Source organism: Engystomops pustulosus, chromosome 7 (assembly GCF_040894005.1).
Source record: "Engystomops pustulosus chromosome 7, aEngPut4.maternal, whole genome shotgun sequence".
Lineage (NCBI taxonomy): Eukaryota > Metazoa > Chordata > Amphibia > Anura > Leptodactylidae > Engystomops > Engystomops pustulosus.
In genome coordinates this window covers 112080964-112105034 of record NC_092417.1, presented here as the reverse complement: position 1 = coordinate 112105034, position 24071 = coordinate 112080964, and the positions used below count along the sequence as shown (strand labels likewise).

Below are 24071 nucleotides of genomic sequence, written 5' to 3'. Positions count from 1 at the left end.
AAGAGCAGTTATTTGCACAATTGAAAAGGTAAACCTTGCACAACCAATGTGTAAAGCTGGTAAAAGGTTGTCAACACACTTTAAGTTAATGTATACAACGTAGAAAGATAGTGTGTCATAGATGCTATATTACAAAACACAAATAATTTTATGAGTATACAAAACTAAACACAGAACGATGCATAAAAGCATACAAATACACACAGTAGGTAAACAGGAGGTGGAGGGCTCCCCACGCGTTACGTCTCCCACTGGAGACTTCCTCAGGGTTAGAAGTAAAGTCGCTTCACAAGTAGGCAAAGGTATAGGAATATGATTGGCCTTGGATCCACCAACAAGTCTAACGTCAACTATTTAAAACAGCACTATTTCCCCTCCACCAGGATGCACAGTTGCTGCTACCCATATAGAGTTTGGTGAAAACTCTATAACTAGGTTGTCCAATGTTGGTACGCTCTACACTGTACATGGCGTTTATATTGCTACAACATAGGAGAGGAGAATTACATTACTGTTAAAATTTGCAAACACAATGCTAACTGTAATGTAAACGCATTGGGGGTCATTTATCTTTTCCTTCAGTTGGTGTTTTTTTTGCTGCGTAATAGCTGTTTTGCGCCTATTTTGCAGTTTTTGGAATATTACGCCTCAATTCACTGTGTAACCATTGTGTGCTGTTGCACCCTATTTGTCCTAACATTGCGCCTTTTTACAGACATTTTTCAGTTTTCGTCCGTTTTTTCCCCAATTAGCATAATTGGTGGAAAACTGACAAAAACTGATGCATTTTCAAAAACGCATGCTTTCACAGACTGCTTAAAAACTGACCAAAAACGGGTTCAAAACACCACGTGTGCCGTCGGCCTTATACAGATTATCTTCAGAGGCTACTGGAGTGTGGAGTCGCTTGGCCAAGAACCTAGACTGTGTCTCAAGATGTACTGTATGAACGCGGCCTTAGTACATAACCCATTTAAGTGTATACATTTTCCAGTCAGTCACATACTGGGAGGGGCTATCTAGTAGTGTGTGACTAATATCCTAAAGGAATATATATTACAACACAGGGACACACCTGCACTCTGGGAGTGGTATTATTTCTGGGAATCTTCTTCATCAGCTATACGTTGGAGGAGCTGCTATGGAGGAAGATTACAAGCCCCTAAAATAAGTGTCATGGTCTACTGTTTGGATAACTTTAGGTATATTCAGTGCAATGTGAGAGGTGCCCTTATAGGTATATATATGTTTCTCACTGGTTCTGCTGATCTGAGGCAAAACAATAAGGGTTCTTACACACTGACATTGCTTTCCCATCTGTGATTCCTCGATTTTCATGGAAGCCTTAGGGCCGTGGTGGCGAACCTATGGCACGGGTGCCAGAGGCGGCACTCTGAGCCGTTTCTGTGGGGACCTAGGCCATCACGCCAGCAATGAAGTTCACCAGAAAGAACTCAAAGAATCTGCCTGCAGAATCTTCCTACAATTATATATGAATTTGCCCTCCTCCTTTCAACTGCGTTGGTGTCCTTGGGAGGCTGAAGGATTGAAAGTTGTCATTGAACAAGGAGAAATAAATTACTGCTTAAATTGCTGTGCTGGCACTTTGCAATAAATAAGTGGCTTTTGGTGGAAGTTTGGGCAGCAACTCAGCGCATTTAGGCATGTAGACATGGTCAAGACAATCTCCTGCAGTTCAAACCGAGCATCAGTATGGGGAAGAAAGGTGATTTGAGTGCCTTTGAACGTGGCATGGTTGTTGGTGCCAGAAGGGCTGGTCTGAGTATTTCAGAAACTGCTGATCTACTGGGATTTTCACGCACAACCATCTCTAGGGTTTACAGAGAATGGTCCGAAAAAGGAAAAACATCCAGTGAGCGGCAGTTCTGTGAGCGGAAATGCCTTGTTGATGCCAGAGGTCAGAGGAGAATGGGCAGACTGGTTCGAGCTGATAGAAAGGCAACAGTGACTCAAATCGCCACCCGTTACAACCAAGGTAGGCAAAAGAGCATCCCTGAACGCACAGTACGTCGAACTTTGAGGCAGATGGGCTACAGCAGCAGAAGAACACACCGGGTGCCACTCCTTTCAGCTAAGAACAGGAAACTGAGGCTACAATTTGCACAAGCTCATCGAAATTGGATAGAAGATTGGAAAAACGTTGCCTGGTCTGATGAGTCTTGATTTCTGCTGCGACATTCGGATGGTAGGGTCAGAATTTGGCGTCAACAACATGAAAGCATGGATCCATCCTGCCTTGTATCAACGGTTCAGGCTGGTGGTGTCATGGTGTGGGGAATATTTTCTTGGCACTCTTTGGGCCCCTTGGTACCAATTGAGCATCGTTGCAACGCCACAGCCTACCTGAGTATTGTTGCTGACCATGTCCATCCCTTTATGACCACAATGTACCCAACATCTGATGGCTACTTTCAGCAGGATAATGCGCCATGTCATAAAGCTGGAATCATCTCAGACTGGTTTCTTGAACATGACAATCAGTTCACTGTACTCAAATGGCCTCCACAGTCACCAGATCTCAATCCAATAGAGCATCTTTGGGATGTGGTGGAACGGGAGATTCGCATCATGGATGTGCAGCTGACAAATCTGCGGCAACTGTGTGATGCCATCATGTCAATATGGACCAAAATCTCTGAGGAATGCTTCCAGCACCCCTCTATGCCACGAAGAATTGAGGCAGTTCTGAAAGCCAACCCGTTACTGTACCTAATAAAGTGGCCGGTGAGTGTAAAAGGTTCGCCATCACTGCCTTAGGGTGATGTCAAACATGGCGTTTTTGGTCCGTTTTTAAACATCCGTTTTAAGTCCGTTTTTGGCAGTTTACCATGCATTTGGCTGCTTACAACCTGTTTATCTATTAAGATTATTGGGAAAAACGGACTAAAAACGGACCAAAAACGCCATGTGTGGCATCACCCTTACTGAGCCATTTCATCTATTTTCAAATGATCCCTTGTCGGTGAAAAAAAACTTGTCTAATGTTTTTCATGCTTGTGGATCATGGAAAGCAATAGAAGGGAACACCTAAAAATATGTCTTGACAGTCCATTTTCTTTCACTGATGATGCTAGGAAACCAAATGTCTTGTTTTCTAACTAATGTTAAACCTTCAATTTTTTTTCAGATGTGAAAGAAATCAGAAAGCCAGAATCATATGAATGTACGGAAAAACAAATGAAGACAAAAAAAATGAATGCAAAAACGGAAACAGTACACAACAGAGAAGCCAGTGTCTATCTGCCCTAAGGCCGGCGGCACACGTGGCGTTTTGAACCCGTTTTAGTCTAGGTTCTTGGCCAAGCGACTCCACACTCCAGTAGCTTCTAAAGATAATCTGTATTTTTTGGTCCGTTTTTAAGCAGTCTGTTAAAGCATGCGTTTTTGACCAGTTTTATCAATTATCTTAATTAAAACGGGTCAAAACCGCATGCATTTTAACTCATGCGTTTTTTAACAGACTGCTTAAAAACGGCCCAAAACCGGGTTCACAATGCCACGTGTGCCACCAGCCTAAGGCTGGGACTACACCTAGGCTTATCACTAATGAAAGGATCCAAGGAAGCAGCACTCCAATGACGTATAAATTGTATATTCACCAACAGTATGTAACATACAATGTTTCAGTCCCTCCTTGGAGCCATTTTCACCTCATTGGATTACCATATACAGGCGGTCCCCTACTTAAGGACACCCGACTTACAGACAACCCATAGTTACAGACGGACCCCTCTGCCCACTCTGACCTCTGGTGAAGCTCTCTGGAAGCTTTACTATAGTCCCAGGCTGCAATAATCAGCTATAAGGTGTCTGTAATGAAGTTTTATTGATAATCCTTGGCTCCATTACAGCAAAAAATTTTGAAACTCCAATTGTCACTGGGACAAAAGAAAAAAAATTGTCTAGATCATCAATTATAAAATATACAGTTTCGACTTACATACAAATTCAACTTAAGAACAAACCTCCGGACCCTATTTTGTATGTAACCCGGGGACTGCCTGTACTTCATTTCCTTGGATCCTTCATTTATGCCCTACACGCACCTCAGGTTGTTAGAGGCGTGCAAGCTACCTCTGGACAAAGATCTGTTGTCACAATGCTGCTCTTTCCTTACTATTGCTCGTCTATATGATAGACTTATCACTGAATATATCTGAACTGGCCTAAATTGTTATTATATTCATAATTATTATTACAGATAAGTATGTACATGTGGCATGTTGCTAGCCTCATTAGTGATTATCGCTGCAGCCACAGGTCAGAGCAGGACACTGCTCTCTTTACATGTTCAAACTAAACACGGCAATTGAGCAATTCACACATTGAATTACTGAGGGTGCATTCAAATGTTCAGTTTTTCCTATGCAGTTTTTGAAGCCAAAAGCAGGAGTGGATCACAATGGGTGAGAGTCACTATTCCTGATTATTTTTAAATCCACTTTGGACTTCCAAAACTGCAACTGAAAAGCTGACTGTGTGAACCCTAAATCTTTCATTCTCTTTTATTCACTTCCAGTAAATGTGGAATTTTTGTTTAATGACTCACGTTGATATTTTAAAAAACACAAAGTGCTGATAAATTTAATATGAATCAGGCGTAACGTAATGACACAAATATCTAGCAAGAATTCTAAACCAGAGGTTAAAGATGCAGTTAATATGGAAGCATTCCTTTAGAACACATTCTGACATGAAAAACATGGTTGTGTTTGTCTATAAACAGTGCCCCTCCACCACAAATAGTATATTTTACTGAAACTCTGACATTCAGGACAATCAAGTTGCGTTACAATACCAGACATAATTATGGGTCTGTTTCAGGATGACAACAACCTCGTATTTTCAATCCTGCACAACTTTAGCGGAACATTCGGTTTTAAAGAGCTTCTCCACAAGAGTTCACCAGTTGAATATGATCGCCAGGACTTGAGGATGCTGGGACTGGTTAAACTCTCAAGTTCAGCACTGGGGGTCATGGTGTAGATCCAGTGATCTAACTGTTCTAAGATTAGAGTGTATGTTCTGTGTAGGCCTAGGATGAATACAAGGCTCAGGTCCGCCGGAGTTCACCTTCTTCCTCCTGGTGCATGTAAATGCTTGATCTTGCGACACAATTGGAAAGTTAAATCCCGCGCTCAGTCCGAATCAGTCGGATCGTCTCATGTCCCGTCCGCTGATTTCTGTCACATGAAAGCGGTCAGAAAAACGTTTGCGTGCGACACAATCTCCTTCTAAATAGCTGTCCCAGCGGCGCAAATCCATGAACAGTCCGAAGGAAATGTGATCTGCGGACCCTTAGTAAATAAGCCCGCATTGCCTGTAATGGCCTCCGCTGGGCATATTTGTCACTCAGCAGGAGAGAGCAGGATGCAAGCCGTAGCTTGCTAAGTCTTATCATCCTGTGTTTCCCACAGTAAAGACATATACTGCGCAGAGGGAGGGAGGCAAGAAGGATGTACATGCCTGTAGATATGCTCAGTGCATATACCAGGAGCTTTCCTGGCGTTTATACTGAACGTATTGAAAAAATGTCATGTGAATGTAGCCTAACAAATTCCAGATACATGCAGTTCCTGAAAAGTTGTCAGCAGACGGAAGCAACATAAAAGCCCTAGACGCACAATAAAGGCAACACAGTATTTCTAACTGCTCCTACATTTTAATGAAAATACAAAAAATTAGTCCGTTTAGTGACATTATGGGGCACATTTACTAAGGGTCCGCACACCGCATTTCCGACGGGTTTCCCCGCTCGGACTGAGCGCGGGATTTAAAATTCAAATTGTGTCGCAAGACATGCACTGACATACACCGGGAAGAAGGTGAACTCCGGGGGACCTGAGCGGGGAAGCGACACATGCAGGATATTGGGCACACGATCTTGGTGAATCGCGCCAGACTTCATCCTCGTCGGACAGTCCGGATCGGGGATCGCGTCAGGACCGGGTAAGTAAATGTGCCCCAATGTTCATATGACAAAAGTCAAGAATTTTTTAACTATTTTTATTACTTCATCCTTTTTCTAACCACCATTCGTGGTGTCCATCGTTAAATTTCATAATTCTTACCTCTAGTTTACCACTAGTTTTAGGTGTCCGTTATTCAAGCACATAATAGAATAAAGCAATGGACACTGGAAGCATTGCTGTGAACAAGTTTTACAAATTCTGCACCATGAAAGTGGTTTTATAAGAAACAAAATAAAAAATGTAAGCATTGGCAGATTTGGAGAGCCATATCTGTTTTATCATAATTTTTTAGGGGACGTGTATGAGAAGTACATTGCATTCTAAAGCATTATTGGCTTCCAGTGTGAGGGCGCGTTCATAGGAGGCGTGGCTCGGGCCGATCGCATATGCGTTTCCCGGGAAACACATGCAATTGATGACCCGATCGAATGCGTTTCTCTGGAAACGCATATGCGATTGCCCCGAGCCCCGCCCCCTGTGCGCTAGTGTCGTGTTACGAACGCGATGCTAGCGGAATGTGTGAACGCGCCCTTAGGGTAAGGGTAGAAATTCACAGTTAAAACATGCACACTGGCCTTGGTCAATAGCTGCACAATCTTGCATCATACTTCTGGCATGATTTAATAGACTTCTACCTGTGCCCATCCTAGGGGTCTTTCTTAACCCATTGGTAAAAAAAAAAAAAAAAAAGATTAAAAAGATGGGATCAGAGTTTTTTTTTAATCTGTCTAGCATTCGATGTGTGCCCATTGGATCCTAATGATGAAAATACTATATGGAGCCTCCATGTAGGGCAATCTATGACATAAAGTTATATCATTGTTCCTTAAAGGGTTTCCCTATTCTCAGGGCTCCTCTTTCCCACTTACATAGTCAAACAATTATCTTTATGTGTATCCAGAATACGTCTTTAGGGTACCAGAATTTGACTTTCAGAGCTGGTAGCTTCTGGCTCTGGCAGTACCTGATGTCACTCATATAATAACCATTACGGTATGTCATGCCATGCCCAGACTACTGGTGCAGGTCTCCATACTTACTCACATTATGGCACCTCACAAGTCAAACTACATGTAAGAGGCATCTCAGAGATACACCAAGGTCCTGTAAAAGTTCTGGGTCTTTACAACAGGGAGGAAAGTTACATCTTGAGGTCTAAAGCTACGACTTACAGCATATTTATAGTGACACAAGGTACTTCCACATTACAGAGCTCATCTTGTACAGTGTCTGATCCCAGACACTACCGTGACCCTCTACACAATTACAAAGCTTCTATTATTTACCTGTTTTCCCAAATCCTGCTGATTGTTAGCTCTTCCGAAATCTCGTGCAGCTTACACCCCCAGCCTGTGACACCAAGGCTAGTCCCCACCTACTTAACACTTTAGCTGCTGAAGAGAACAGAAAAGTGCATTACACAAGCAATGTGACACTGAGTACAAGCTTTGTATTACATGTATTTACATGAATACACTGTATATACAGTCAGGTAATATCAAGAGAGGCGTCTTACAGTGACACTAAGGTATGACACATGGTGCCCTCTCTCCTGGGCTCTCTATAACTGCCCCTGTAAGGTTAGATTCACACACAAAGTTTATCAGGAAGTTAAAAAAATGCATCATCTGGATTTTTACTGGGTGTTTTGTAGGAGAATATGAACATTTCTGCACACAAAGATATTGCAAATAAAATGGGGAAAAGTTGCCCATAGTAACCACTCTGGTGTTTGACCAGGAAGACTGAAATCTGGTTGCTATGGGCAACTGCCGCTGTTAAACAAATGGCTGCATGTTCTGGACACAACCAGAAGCGCGTTTTCTATGTGACCTGTGCAGCTATTTTTAGAGCTTTTGTTTTTCAATGCATTTAGTAACAAAGAGGCAAAAACTGTGGATTAGTCTTTGAAGTTCTTATAGGGTAGAGGTTAACAATAATAATGAATCTTTATTTGTATAGTGCTATCACATAGTCCATAATAAACAAAACAATCGGATCGTAAACGTCAAGAATATTTCACTAGTCACACAGGGATCACTTGTAATGGAAAAATGATAAAATCATAAAGCCACAAACTCCCAGACTTGTGCAGCTTCAACCACTAAAGAGCCACAGTATCCAGAGACGCATTCAGATAAAGCGGACTGCGATTGTGAGAGACCCATCCATATAGTGAGGATTAGAAGAAAACTTCCATCAGGTCTTAAATAAGTCCCATTCCCTACAGAGGAAGGATCAGCTATTTCTCAGATGTAGCACAAGTAGCTCGGCAGCAGAAGTGTTAAATATACGACCCGCCTACATTTGCTGATTGCTTCCTGGTGAAGCTGAATGGCTCCATAGGTGTCAGTAAAATGGTCAGCTGATCCCGCTGTCAGCGCGGCTTAGCACTGCATTGGTTGCTGGGCGGACAGGCGGCAGCAGAAGTTAGGTTGTCATGTGTTTGTGTGACTCGCTCCATATAGAGCACATGTATGGAGGCGCCTGTATGAGTGGCGGCCGATGTAACATGGTCTCCTAGGCCTCCAGGTAACAGACGTAGTGGTGGTAGCGCACTGCTATGGCGGCCTCCACATAGATGCTGGGAGTTGTAGTTGCTGATCTGTGTGGCTATGGATGGGATTTCCTGATGGCATCTCGTTACCCCTGTACACTGCATCTCACCAGGGGATTCTCTGTCTCTAGTCATATGGTTTACATGCTGCATATACACTCCAGTATTCTTATACATTTACATGTAGCGCCTGATGGAGACATTAGATGGAACATGGTCTCTATGTAACATTGGGTTCACGCCTCATTTAACACCTCAATCTTTTCCTTGCATCAGGTGATGGCGCAACACATGTCCCAAGAGCCACAGGTGCTGCTGGGGTTTAAAGATGCCACACTAGATGGCAAAGCCTCCTGTGATGTCAGCAAGATCGGGGGGCTGCCGGTAAGATGGCCTCCAGGGTTTGGTAATAAATATTTATAGAAACCTTGTTCTTCATCTCTTTATAGTGGAATTGTCTCAAGATAATGGAGGGCGAGGGCTCTGATTGGTCCCTTCCACTACATAATCTCTATTTGTAAAGCGCTACGGAATATGATGGCGCTATATAAAAAGATGATCATTGTTTGTAAAATGGTTACCTTAGTGACCACTTGGGCATTATATTGATAAGTTATGACATTAAGGAGGACCTGCCACCCAGGGCTTATTAAAGTAAGCAGCTCCCATCGCTAGCCCATTTTTAGCTGTAATAAACTGCTAGCTTTATCCGAACCCTCGATAAAGCTAGCAGACACTGCGGTTTGCTCGCACAATTGTACAATTGCTCGCGGTTTGGCGTATTCATGAGTGGGTGGTCTAAGACGCTGTCTCTTCCCCGGGCCATCCCTCCTACTCCATAGGCCGGTGGTGACTGCCAGGCTTCATGCGACAGTCACATCTCCTAGTCCCACCCCCTCGTGAATATGCTGGACTGCATTGAGCGCATTCCTATTGTACTCTGCGGCAGTGTCTGCTAGTGTTATCGGAAAGTTCCGATAAAGTTAGCAGTTTATCACTGCTAAAAATGGGGTAGCGCTAGGAGTTGCTTACTTTAGTAAGCAGATCCTACTGCCTTTTTTATGGGTGACGGGTCCTCTTTAAAATAAAATATAACGTGTAATTCTATCATATTCAGACGTAGATATGTTACCAATTTTTATTTTGCCAGGACCCAGTGCCACGTGTGAAGCTTTCTTTTCCTTCATGCCCCCTCTGTTCTTCGGTGCTCTGCCATGTTGTCCAGGTGTACTGCCCCCTAGAGGGATCACATTATCATCGTGTTATCTATGTATTTGCTTGCAGTACAAAGTCATGTTGGGGAAAGCCACAAAGGTAATTATTTGTTGAATAATACATTTACTAATGAATTAAAGCTGAATATATTAATTAGATATATCTGTTATATTATACAAGGGTTGTCACTTTACCTCATGTTTTTTGTAATGTGTTGGGGGCAGGATAATAGGTAATTTACCAATATACCTCCATTTGCAGCCATGTTATGATCACATGATCTGTCAGGCTGCTGAGGTAAAAAACTGGAGGCTTTACTTCACATTTAAATAAAGTGGTGCAGTACTTTAAATACATGTATATTGCTAAAATAACCTAATATCCCACAAAAATATTAGGTAAAGTGTTCCACCTCCTCAAAGGTAACTAGTTCTTACAGCCACCTTGTGTGTGAAGACTGGTTGCTAGTACTTCTGATAATGTAGAAATGTATACATGGGGCTTGAGCCCAATAGAGTTGGTGATGGTCAGCACTATGGTCCTGACCCTTACTGATGATTCATTGATTTCATATCCTGAATAAATTGCCTAGGGTAGTGGTGGTGAACCTATGGCACTCTGAGCTCTCTCTGTGGACATCTAGGCCATAGAGTTCAATAGACAGGACTCAAGGCCTCATCCTGTAGTACCTGGCAGCCCAGGATGTGCTACGTTCAGCACTATATCATAGCCACACGTCGGAGCTGCTGCCCTGAGCTGTGCGGTGTGTGTGTTTTTGTTTTTTTCGCCCATCTCTTCAGGGCACTCTGGAGGGAAGCTACAATGATAATACAGATTTCTCTTTCTACTGTATTGATGTCTTTAGGGTGCTGAAAGAATTGAAAGCTGTGACAGAGCATGAAGCATTATGTGGATTTTGATTGTTGTTTGTGCACTCTGCCTCTAAAAGGTTCATCATCCCTGTCCAACGGGGTTATTCCAGCTGCAGAGTGCATTCATGTTTATTCTACTTTAAAGAGGACCTGTCACCCAAAATTTCGGGCACTAGGAGCTGCTTACTTCTTGAACAGACGCTGCAGTGTTAGAAGTATAGCGTTACCAGAAACCTCCGGTAACACTATCTAACACTGCGGCGGGTTACAGTGTAATCGTTGGACCACTCTCAGAGCGGACTTTAGTAAGCAGCTCCTAGTGCCGAAATTTTGGGTGACGGGTCCTCTTTAAACAATAAACATGAGGTTATTGCAGATATAAGAAACACTTGGCATTCTAGGGGGCTGCTAGTGAGTACAGAAATGACCAAAGCATCCACAAATTATTGGTCTGCTTATTTGTATGTTATGTATTAAAAGGAGTTTTACAGCACATTTATTTTGGGGTATGAGATATATAAAAGGTACAAATTTTGGTGACTGATTCCTTTGAGATAATTTAATTCAGAATTCCCAAGTCTCCTAAAAAGTAATTGAATTCCCATCCAGTATAAAGTGTTAAGTTTGAAATCTCCTGTTTTGTATGTAGGGTGTGGTTAAAGGATTTTCCTGTGTTGGAAATACCGCAATTCCGATATCTACATTCTAGTATCGGCACAATAGTGTCGTTGTGAGAGCTGTTTGTCCACAGTGGTTGTAAGGTGGAGCTTTTCTTCTGTTGGATTTCCAGGATTTTGCACTCCTTGATCATTGTTATTTCCCAATTTAACTCCTTAGTGACAGGCTGAAAAGGCTCTAGTGACTGGGCATTTTTAGCGAATTTTCGTTTGCGTCGGTTTACAGGCCATAATTTTTTTTTTTTTGCTGTGTTTTTTTAGGGACACACAGAGCTGGTTAAAAAGGTATAAAAAGTTTCAATTTTTTTTTTTTTCCATTTTTATTTCTGGTTAAAAGTGGATTTATACTAATTTATAGTACTTTTTAATTTTAAAATTAACTCAACCTAAACATTATTAATGAATTCCCTATTTTGTTTCAGTCGTTTTGATATATAATAAGTATAGTCTCGGGAAAATGGGGCGACTATGGCAATGCTTTTTGTCGTGTAGCAGGGGATTTTTTTTTTTTTTTTTAATAATATGGGAAAATGTCATTGTAATTTTATGAATATTTATTAATACTTATTTGTGTTTTTACTTTGTGTCCCCCATGAGGTCATAAAAGACCCCTGGGGGACATTTTCACTTTTTTTTTTTTTTATTTTAAATTTCACTTTATCCTTTTTTCTTATTTATTTATTTTTTTTTTCCCTGTAGCTGAGGCATCTGTAAGAACCTCAGTTACAGGGGAAAACAAACACCTTTGACTGGCGATTCCGATCAGAGCTGTACTGGGTCTACCGTATTTTTCGGCCTATAAGGCGGACCGAACTATAAGGTGCACCTGTAATAAATGCCTACTAAGACATCTAGGTTCATATATAAGGCGCACTGGAGTATATGGCGCAGGATCAAATGCAGTACTTAAAAATGACCAGCAGGTGGCAGACCCGTGCACAGTTCAAGCCAGCTACACTTCCCGGGAAACTTGTCTTCAGCGTGTCAGAGAGCTCCAATCTCAGAGGTATGGCTGCTGGGGGTTAATGCAGGGTGATGCAGCAGGGGTTAAGCGGTCTCCCTCTGCCCCTTCTCCCTCCCTCCTCAGCCAGGGTGTTATTCCTGTGGGGTTCCCTGTGGCTCCTTCTCTTTCCCCTGTTACAGGGCTGGCAGGTATGGGGGATTGTTTACTGCTGATGATGATTGCCTCGTGGTCAGCACTATGGCAGCTCCGGTCTCTCCGTGCTAGGGGAGGGCAGGATGGGCACAATGTTAGTTGTGGTGCCAGGGCACTTCAGGAGCCAGGGACCCTGTATACTGTGTGGGAAGGTGCAGGAAATTTCTGGGGATGGAGCTATTAAACACTGGTAAATGTACAGTACATCTTGTCTGTAGTACATTTCTGTATAAGTTCATATATAAGGCGCACTGGCCTATAAGGCGCACTTTTGATTTCTGAGAAAATGAAAGGATTTTAGGTGCGCCTTATAGGCCGAAAAATACGGTAATTAGAAAAGGGGGGTGATTTGAATTTTTAGGGGTATTAATAATTTTTTTTTTTTTAACTTTATATTCACTTTTTCAAACTCCCTAGGGTACTTTTAACCCTAGGTTGTCTGATTGATCCTATCAAATACTGCCATACTACAGTATAGCAGTATATGGGGATTTTCCTCCTCATTCATTACAATGTGCCGATCGTTAAAACGAGACAGCCTTTGGTCTTCAGACCCGAAGCTGTCATGGCGATGGATCGCCGCACCCCGGTGACGTCACAGGGAGCAACGATACCTGGCAAGCTTTTTTTTCTAAGCCGCAGGCTGCTGGCACCGACTGCGATTGTTACTGGTAAGTCTTTGCTGCAATATGCCCGTGAGCCCTCGCCATGCACCTGGCATGTGACGTAATATTATGTTTCATGTCGGTAAGGGGTTAAATATTGTCTATTAACATTGTATACGGAAATAAATTAGATATTTGTATTACTAAAAATATCATACTCCTCCTCTGCTAATAATACTCCTCAAAAATAGTAAGATGAGTTTTACTCTTCTGGAAATGTAAGTTCGACCTCTGCCTGCCCTCATGCTGCTCTCCTGACAGGTTTAGCATAGGGGCAGGGAGGCAGACTAGATAAAACAAGGCTGTGAGCCTTTTGTTTGATATTTGTGGCCTATTGGTAGTTACACTCTGCAGTACATTTATATTGTATAGCTGTATTTTTTATTTATTTATTTTTTTTGGTCTGTCTTACAGTTGGGTGACATTGCGATCACAGTGCCTTGAGATCCATAAGGTCCAGGTCACACAAGATGTGCCGAAGCAGGTGCATATGCTTTATATGTACACTACTACATTTTAGATAAGTGCATCTTATTTTTAATTTTTTAAAGAGTGATTATTGTCTTGATACAGGAAAAGGAGATGGCAGCCACAGACTGGTGTGAAGGTGCCGACGACTGGGGAATTGACGATGAACCAGAAGTCCCACCAGTGAAATCTGACCATGCTTGTTCCTCTGCAGCGCCTGTGCCCACAGACTGGACCTCACAGCTCCAGAACCTCTCACTCACTGATGCACCAGAGCCATTACAGTCTTGTGACTCTGTCTTCAGGTCTTTTTATATAGCAGTTGCAGAGGAGGAGGACTGTGCTTGGGACATGGATCTGGACCATGCTCGTCGTCTTCTAAAGAATTATGAGCAACAAGAAAAATCAGCAATGGAAGCCTTAGAGAGGTGGGTGCAAACACAATTCCATATGGGAAAAATAAAATTTACGGAGATTTATCAGCATTTTCTGGGCTTTGGTCACCCACTATTTCCTAGTCTTAACCCCTTCCCGACATTTGACGTAATAGTACTGCATCGCGGGAGGTGCGTTCCCGCAAAATGCAGTACTACTACGTCATGCTTCTGGCACCGGCTCCTGAACGGAGCCGGCGCCAGAAGCTGCAGGTGTCAGCTATATATTATAGCCGACAGCTGCCTCTAACACCCGTGATCGGAGATTTCTCCGATTGCGGGTGTTAACCCCTGACAAGGGGCATTTGAGAAGAATCGGACCCCCCGCGGCGATCCTCCTCCGGCTGCCGGCTCCTGCCTTCTGACAGGACCCGGCTGTAACACGCTGAGCATGCTCAGTGTGTTACATTACACAGTGTAATACATCTGTATTACACTGTGTAATGTGAAGAAGAGCTTGAACAAGTGATCAGTGGATCACTTGTTCTAGCTAACCTGTAAAAGTTAATAAAAAATGTTAAAAACATTACATAAAATAATTTTTTAATAAAAATAATTAAATAAAGTTAAAGTCCCCTAAACACAAATATTCCCTATACACATGCAATAAAGTGAAAAAAACACAAAATCGCCAGAAAAACCCACATATTTGGTATCGCCGCGTCCGTAACAATCCGTACAATAACTCAGAAACATTATTGGACCGGCTCGGTGAACGCCGTGAAAACAAAACCCGAAAAACACGCCAAAAATTTACATTTTTCATAAAATCTCTACACAAAAATGTTCTAAAAAGTGATCAAAAAAAGTTGTGCGCAAAAATGGTACCACTGAAAAGAACAACTCAACACGTAAAAAATAAGTCCTAAACTAGATCTGTCAACCAAAAAATATTAAAGTTACGTCTCCGAAAAGATGGCGATGCAAAAACAAATGAGATTTCCTGTATATTAGTTTTTATCCAGTAAAATTGTAAAAATAAATGAAAAACTATATAAATGAGGTATCACTGTAATCGTAGTGACCTATAGAATGAAGATATAATATTTTTAGCGTACGGTGTACGACCCCCCAAAGATACGAAAACAAAGTAAACCAAAATTGACAATTTCTTTTCACCCATACATTCAAGAGTTAATAAAATCTCATCAATAAGCTAATGACCCACTAAAATGAAGTATTTGTAAAGTGCATCTCATGTCGCAAAAAATAAGCCCTTACATGTCCAAATTTTCAAAAAAATAAAGATTGTATAGCCAATAAAAAGTGACAATGCATAATCTGCTCTGAATGGCGCAGCTTCCCTTCGATGCCCAGGCGTGTGCCCATACAGCAGGTTACCACCACATATGGGGTATTGTTATACGCGGGAGGGATTGGGTATCAAATTTTGTGGAGCGTTTTGGTATTTTATCCACTGAGAATTTGTACATTTTTTGAAATACACATTAATTTAGCCATAAAAATTTTACTTTCAAAATTGCATCCGATTTAGTTTTAACCCCTGTAAAACAATTAAAGGGTTAACAAACTTCATAAAAGTTGTTTCACGTACGTTGAGTGGTGTAGTTTTATAATGGGGTAATTTATGGGGTTTTCTTTTATTTAGGCCTCTCAAAGTGATTTGAAACCTGAGCAGGTTCCCTCAATAGCAGGATTTAGCTTTTTTCATGAAAATGTGAAAAATCGCACCTAACGTTCAAAGGCCCATAACATCCCACAAAAATAAGAGTATGCATAAAAAACCATGTCCACATAAAGTAGACATTTAGTGGATGTTAGTTATCACGTTTTTTTGCGGTTTTGACTATGTATGGAAAAAGTAGAACATTTTGAAGTTCGAAAATCAAGAATTTTTCCAAATTTTCACCAAATATCTGATTTTCTCATAAATAAATGCAAAACATACCACCAAAATTTTTCAACTAACCTGAAGTACAATGTGTCACGAGAAAACAATTTTAAAATCCCTTGGATATGTTAAAGCGTTTCAAAGTTATAACCACTTGTAGTGACACAGGGCAGATTTGAAAAAATGGGCCGTGTCAGGAAGGTGAAAAGTGGCGTCAGCGTTAAGGGGTTAATTGTGTGATTCTGCTCCTGCAGCTTATTCCCCAGTCAGTTACAAGGGACAAGATCAAAACATGGTAGTGAGTCTTGGTAGACGTAACTGATTTCAGTATCGGGTCGGCCACTGTACTGAGACTACTGGATTGGAGAGTATACAGTATTTATATACTCTTTATAGATCAAACCTACATAGTTAACCCTATGTGTGAGAAATGTCGAGTACTATGGTGAGACGATAGTGAGAACATCTGTAATGCACTATAGTATTTTGTTCCAGTCGCTTCTCAAAGTTAGCACTTGTCTCCTATTCCCGGGGAATTGCCTCTTGCTGATCGAGAGCAGCACCACCAGGTTCTGATAGTATACTAAGGGTGGTGGTACACGTAGCGTTTTGAACCAGTTTTTAAGCAGTCCATTAAACGCATTTGTTTTAAAAAGGCATGCTTTTTTTTACTGTTTTTCCCTATTATCTTAATTAGGATAAATGGAAAACGGACAAAGGCCAAAAACCACATGCGTTTAAAAAAAAAAAAACGCACACTTTTTCAAATGGTCTATTTAAAAAAACGGGATTCAAAACGCCACGTGTGCCAACCCCCTTCGGCTGCTGTGATGTTGCATCGACTCGCCTGACAAACTAGACAAACGGGCTAACTAAATCTGACACTAGGAAATTTATAGCTTTGGTAGCTCTAGCTGGGGAGAAAATCGAACATAAACCTGTTCATGTGCAGTGTAATTGGCTGATTTGGTTATAGGGCAAGCCATTAAAAGGTAGTCCAGACATGTGCATGAACTGCAAGTATAGGACCTGGTGGCACTACAAAAAGCAGGAAGTTGAAGTGTGAAGGCAAGTGCCATTGATCTAGTTGAAATTCATTGGTTTAATGTATCTAATAATGCAGGACATGCCCTATCACTTCATGGATTTACGTTTCTCCACCTATACATATCCACAAATAAAGTTTTAGGTTCTTCCAGGCGTAACAAAAGTTGATTCCATAGAGGGCATCACAAAGTTGTAGTGGATCTGATCATTTTTATAGCTGTGTGCACACTTTATAAATGTAACCATTAAGATGCCTCTTTTCCTTCTACAGCTGTGAAGCCAAAGGGGAAGGAGAAAAATATGAAAAGTGTCCTCTACAGAACCGAGACCTTGTGTTTCATAAGTTCCTGAAAAAGATCTCGCCGTGCCGTCAGCAGATCCTCAGGTAAATGACTACTACTAACGACACATTACTAAAATATATTCCCATAAATAATCAAAAAAATCACTAGAACCAAAATCTGCTTTTCAGCTAGATATTTTAAGGTGGTCACAACCTTCAAAATATAAAGATTTAATACTTTAAAAGTAAAGGCGCCATTAAATCCTATACATTTATTAAAGCAGAACGTGTGAATGCTGCCTAAGGAATGCTGGTTCAAGTTGATCCCTATATGGCTGGTCTGACGATGTTCCCCAATAAATGTGGAACATGTTTCTCTGAATATTCTTGGACAATAATTTGTAAATCGAGCATCGGTAACTCACCCCTGACTACATCTGCAAGGTTTTCAGGGTATGAAGTGTGTGATGCACCCACATTTATCTTTTTATGGAGTTCTGTTGTAAAGCAAACCTGTCATGAGGGTTTCACATTTTGACCTAATGACATACAAATTCCTAACCTGTTTATATAATTTTTAACATTCACTCACTTTAAAGCCCTGCGCACACGGCCTAATGTGGGCTTGTGATCTGACCGCACAATTTGAGGCCGGATCAGGGTCTTCATAAAGGTCTACAGCACAGTTTTCTACTGAGAGGGGAGGGGTGAAGAGCACTCGCTCCCCCTCCATTCTCCACCTGGCTATGTGCTACGCCAGGGATACTGTGCGGGTGATTTGCAGACTTGCACAGATGCCCCCATCAATCCTCTTTGCTAGCAGAGAGCCAACTATACTTTTATATACTTTTAAAACTGAATGGAATTAAGAATGTTTCTTATAAAAGATTGGTATTCAGTATTAAATGTCCAAAAATCCATAGGTATTCCTGGAACGGAACCCCTTTATACATGAGCTCCCCAGATGAGGCATCACAGCCATCCTCGTGTCCGCGATGTGGAGCACGGAGAGTTTTCGAGTTCCAGCTTATGCCAGCGCTTGTGGCAATGTTGCAAGGAACCAAAGCTGGTAAGAATTTCTGGTAACGTTGGACAATTTGTATCTGCTTGTACATAAGATATCTGATGCTTATGTGTCTAACATCTTTAAAACAGATCTCTTGTTGGAGTTTGGGACGGTTCTGATTTTCACCTGTGAGAGAAGCTGTTGGGAAGAAGGTGACAAGAGTCCAGTACAGGAATTCTGCATTGTACAGGAAGATCCTGACCAAAGATATTTCAACTAGTAGAACAGTAGACTGTATTTATCTCTATAGACAATAATGTATCAATAAGACAATTAATGTTGCAGTAAGAGAAGAACCTTTGTTCAGTACATCTGCAGGAAGGTTAATGTAACATTAAAGAAAATCCATCTTATACTTGCGTTGGTCCATGTAAGAATTATATTGGCGACCACCAGAAAAAAAAAGTAAAATATTTTGTGAAAATGGTGAGGTCAACCAAGACAAGAAGTTGATCACACTTTTTCCAATCCCTTCTTATCAAAATCCCTTGGTACTAATTGGATAACCTCCTGCTGCAGCATTCAGTGATCATACTCTCATCACACTCACAACACATGCTGCCTGGATCTCAGGCTCGAACGCTGCAAATCGGAACTGAACACAGCATGTCAGTTCAGTTCCGTTTTGCAACGTTCGGGCCGTGAGATCCAGGCAGCATGCGTTGCGAGTGTAGAAGGGGCCTAAGTGTTCAGTTTCCTTGCAGCAACACCAGAAATAAAGCATTGCACAGGTTATCTATTCAAATCGGTGGGCTGCCTGTAATGTGTGATAGGACAGGTCTTTCAGAGAAAGAAACTCTCCACCATAGCTAAAAGGTGTGAGGATCTCGAATAGAGGATGCCATCTAGCAATTCAGTATGTCCCAATTGGAATTATGAAAACAGGTTCATTAACTAGACCATTTATTTGTTCCATTCCTCTTTTATTCCTCCAGGAAATCTTTGAGTAAATTAACATAGAACATGCCATGATACTTCCCAATCAGAACTGCCAATGACAAACTGTGTATGGACATGGTCCTTAGGTTACACCAAGGGTAAATGACAGTTGTAAGAAAAGATGCTTCAGAACTATAGTTTTATCTGGACTAGAAGTATTAAACTTAATTCTCTTTAAAGACGAGGCGCTTTTCTTTTGGGGGGGGGGGCATTTTTGACTCTTATCTTTAAAAATCTAAAATTTTTCTGTGTACACTGCTATATGAGGAATTAAAAAAAAAAAAAATTCTGAACAACAAATTGTAGTCTCTAGAAACAGTATTCCATGCCAAGTTCTGAGAAGGAGAAATAAAAAAAAATCCAAATGTGGTAAAACATTTTTTTACACTACCATATTTTCTTGTGGGCTTTATTTTTACAGCTTTCACTATCCATTCCAAATGACACCACCTCCGTTTAATCATTTGGTCAGTACACTTGAGGGTATCAATTTTCTATTTTATTAATTGTTTTAGATCTATTAAAACCTAAACTTTGGTACAATTTTTTTATGTTCCACCATCTTCTGACAGTAAAAGCGGTTTAAAGGGTTTGTCCAGCCATTAAAAAAAAAACTTAGCTGGGCTGGGGAGGGCAAAAAAAAGTAAATCTCTCCTCTAGTTACTCTCCTCCAGGCATTCAGTTTCCCCCTCCTCGGTCCAGACACATGTTTGTTTACAAATTCCAGAGGCCTTGCATGCCCACCTGTCCCTATGCCCCAGAGCCTGATACAGCATTTCAACACATTTTAGGTTTTTTTTTCCTCCTTTCAAGTACAAAGTATGGAATATCAAATACTGTAAGTGGAAAGTACAATTTGTTACATAGAACACAAGCCCTCATACAGCTGTGTACATTGAAAAATAAAAATTTGAGAAATAACAAACAAAGAATTGTTTGTATTCAAGTCTCAACAGTTTGGCCTTACGCTGTGACCAGTTTGATACATTTGTTGAATGGGTCTGTGTTACAAATCCTGGCTTCATGTTTGGAAAAGGTCTCTCTGAACATACAAACTCTTTGCAGATGTTGACATGGGTGGGACTTGATCCCAGGTTCCCAGCACTGCAAAGCTGTAGTGCTAACCACTTGGCCACCGTGCTGCCCTATATGTGTATCCAGTGTACAAGCTTTAAATGACTTCAGCACATCTGCAGCCACAGGACATCCCTAGTGATTTTGGTCCACTGTTCTCTGACTGTTTTGGGGTTTCTTGGCCATAACTTTGTCACCAAGGATTTTCCAGAGGTTTTCTGTTACGTTTAGATCAGGTCTTTGGGCTGGACATTTCATTATTTGAATGCTTTCTGTTCCAAGGAACTGCTTTACCTGTTTTGATGTGTGTGACAGGGGGCATTGTCCCGAGTGAAAATTGCTGGTTGACTGTGTGAAGAACGCAAGGAATGAACCCGGGCGGTGTTGATGGTTCTGATCTTGCTATATGAGAGGGTCAACTTCTGGTGCAGAAACATTCCCCAAACACTTCCTCCACCATCTTTCACTGATTTCTGTACATTTTCTGGCTTCAGTCTTTCACTAGTTTGTCAAAATAATGTTTTCCAGCAGATCCAAATAGGTTAAACCCGCTTATATCAGTAAGGGTGGTGTCACACGTTAGCGTTTGGTAACGGAATCAAAGCGCACTAGGGGAGCCCGCATCCGAGATCATATACATTTTTATGCAAATGCATGTGATCGGCAATCAGCGCCGGTGTTTTGTATTGTGTAAATGCGAGAAACTGGACGCAGATTGCTGATCACATGTTGTCAAGGAGATATTAATTGTGAATGTATAAGATTGGTTTAACTATAGGGTAATTACAAACTTTGTTTAAATATTTGGCATCCATTGAAGCGTCCAGGCAGCTTTTATGACATCCTGGAGCTTTAACAGCCTGATAACCTCTGAACTGAAGACTGGTCTGTTCAGACCCCAAAGGACATTTGGTCTCCCTACCCCCCCCCCCCCCTCTTCTGCATCAGGATTTGGAAACAAAAGACTGTTAAAATATTCCTGGACTCTCCCCCCTCATTACCACTTTGCCCAATCGTGAATGACCCTCTGGACTAATTAATGAATGGGAGGTTCTGAAATCTGAACCAAACTGAGAAGTTATAAAACAATATGAAATCCAAGAATTGGTGTTCACATTTTGGGGGCTGCTTGACAAGCTGAGTGTGTTCCTTATTTCTCCCACCTCCAGGGATCAGGATTTACTTTAAGTTGTAAGTTTCTGTTATTTTTCTCCCTTTTTATTTTATAACTTTTGCCGTGTTGTGTCCTTTGTAATTCTTTTGTTTTTAATATCTTTTTATGCACTGATCAACTTTTTGTAATTAAAGCTTTTCACTTTAATTTTGGTCCCTGTATGCTCTGCGAACTCATAGCCTTGTGAAGTGTGGTTAGCTGTGTAACTGCTGGAGTGCTGAGTGTGCATGTGTAGTGGTGTGACAAAGTGACTGCTTGAGAGCAAGAGTTGATGTAGAGTGGGATACTTATTGGTCCCAGTATAAATGCAATAAGTGGTGGCAGCGGGTCTGGTTCTGGTGCTGGATCTGTATGAGGTGTGATTTAGGCTCAATTTGTGTCCTGAGTGAAAGGTGAGCGCAAGTTTGAGCAGGCTAAATTAACCCGTACAGTTGCACCCCACGTCACGTGACGAGGCGGCGGCGTCCTCGCCGTGACACATGTGTTTGCGTAGAAACGCATATGTGATCGGCCGCAGGCCGCCCCAGTGCACTTTGATTCTGTTACAAAACGGAATCAAAACGCTAATGGGTGGCATCACCCTTTAATGAACTGTGCACCCCTTTTCCTCTGTTCACACAACACTCGCCTCAGCAAGGTGAGTCTAGCCTTTTGATTCTTTCTGCTAATGACAGGTTTGGTCACTGTAGAGTGGGTTTTCAGTCCAAATGCTCTGAAACGTTGTGACACTGTATGACGAGACAGATCCTCACCATGTTCCCTGCTAAACTGATGAGAAATTCCAGCTGCACTGTTGAACCTAGAAAGTCGTTTTTTTTTTTCTTTTCACATCAGTGATTGTTTACTGAACCAATTTTGGTTTATGGACACATACAAATTGAAGTCGGGAAGAGAAAACTAGTGATTTTTCACCGATGCCTGAATGTTTCTTTTCAACGGGATTTTCACGTTTCAGTTTTTTTCCACTGATCCAATGTTGTCAGTGAGCACAAAATTCTAAACTGACCACTGATCAGTGAAAAAAAAAATGTTTTCTGTCCTGCCTTCAGTGGTTTTTCACTGATGCCTTACTGAACCAATCTGTATGTGTCCATAGGCCAAAATGGGCTCAGTGAAAAAAAAAAAAACACCAATGTGTGTTCACCCATAGGGCTAATTCATATTCTATCTGTTTTGTTTTTCTGGATGGCATATTGACCAATTGATTCCTGTTCACACTTTTTTTTTCCTCAAGGATGTGCAGAGAGAAAAAAATTGCAGGATGTGCGGACCATAGACCTCCATAGAAAAAAAATAAACTTCCAAAATAAGTGCATGGCATTTGGATGACATCTGTATGTGGTCCATCCCTTCCATGTTTGCGGGTGCGAAAAAACGGATGCATATATAATATGGACTGAACATGGGCATCACTTGCTTCCTTTTTTTTTTTTGGATGTGCAGTAGGCAAACCTATCTGAATGAGCCCTTATGGAGCGGTCACACATACCACTTTAATTCTGCTTAGAGACGGAATCAAAGCACATGGGGGTGTGCCATGGCCCGATTGCATATGCGCTTCTATGGAAACTCATGCATCGGTAACAAGCAACTTCTGTAATTTATTGTTTAAATGCAAGATACTCGGTGCTGGTTACAGGTTGCATGCGTTCCTATTGAAACGCATAGGCAATTGGGCCGTGAGATGCCCCCTTGCGCTTTGATTTCATTTCTAAACTGAGTCAGTGGTATGTGTGAGTGGTTTTAGGGTGAAGACACACATGGCGTTTTTGGGCCGTTTTTGCTAAGTGCGTTTTCAGATCGTTAAAAACGCATGCGTTTTTAACGATTTGAAAATGCTCTTAGAAAAAACGGCCCAAAAACGCCATGTGTGTCTTCACCCTTAGGTGCAGCTTTGTTAATTTGACAGGGGAATGACATAAGCTGAACTTTTGATTTCGAAGGGGAAACCATATTCAACAAATGTGATTCCCCTGTTCAGTTTCTTTCACCCGTTAAAATGAGAAACTGCACCACCTCAAAACTGTTTATGATTAAGTTTTAAAGGGGATGTCAGACAGCACAATACCTATTGGTAAGGAGGATGCTGGAAAAACAAATAAACATTTACCTACCTCCGGGGTCCCTCCCGCCAGGGTCGGACTGGGGTGCCTGGGGCCCACCAGTGAAATTGATTTTGGGGGCCCACCTACTACCACATAGAAATATTCTGGGTTGAGGGAAGCATATCCCCCTCACTGCACCCCTAAAAATACCACAGTTACTTACAGTATAATGTCACCCGGATAAAACAATGTCATACACACTGCCCCTCCCCCCAGATTTTATTAAGGCCGCCATTTCATAAAGTACCGCCATGGAGTACAAAACAGATACAGCCAGGACCGGATTAAGGCCAAGCAATCACTATATACAGCTCCTCCAGCAACCAGTGTATACAGCTCCCCCAGCAATCACTATATACAGCTCCTCCAGCAACCAGTGTATACAGCTCCCCCAGCAATCACTATATACAGCTCCTCCAGCAACCAGTGTATACAGCTCCCCCAGTAATCACTATATACAGCTCCTCCAGCAACCAGTGTATACAGCTCCCCCA

At 41.6% G+C, this 24071-nt stretch overlaps 2 protein-coding genes across 4 annotated transcripts in view; one reads left to right on the top strand and one right to left on the bottom strand.

Annotated features, from left to right (window-relative positions):
* Positions 1-7380, bottom strand: part of TRADD (TNFRSF1A associated via death domain) — a 30465-nt gene extending 23085 nt beyond the window's left edge. The window contains exon 1 of one of the 2 annotated variants that reach the window (XM_072117596.1): positions 7280-7380. The gene's annotated coding sequence lies outside the window, so the exon portion shown is untranslated. Of the gene's footprint in view, positions 1-7037; positions 7059-7279 lie in introns of those variants that run through there. The other variant, XM_072117597.1, reaches the window with a different exon arrangement.
* Positions 7381-8330: 950 nt separating this feature from the next.
* Positions 8331-18638, top strand: PDCD2L (programmed cell death 2 like). 2 transcript variants are annotated; one of them, XM_072117594.1, is made up of 8 exons: positions 8331-8525; positions 8827-8934; positions 9701-9864; positions 13550-13619; positions 13709-14031; positions 17208-17321; positions 18143-18288; positions 18375-18638. In XM_072117594.1, the coding sequence occupies exons 2-8, from the start codon at positions 8830-8832 to the stop codon at positions 18503-18505; spliced, it is 1053 nt and encodes a 350-aa protein (XP_071973695.1). In that variant the 5' UTR covers positions 8331-8525; positions 8827-8829; the 3' UTR covers positions 18506-18638. The 2 variants fall into 2 exon arrangements, with proteins under 2 accessions (XP_071973695.1, XP_071973696.1); XM_072117595.1 differs by having other exon boundaries at positions 8347-8422.
* Positions 18639-24071: the final 5433 nt, after the last annotated feature.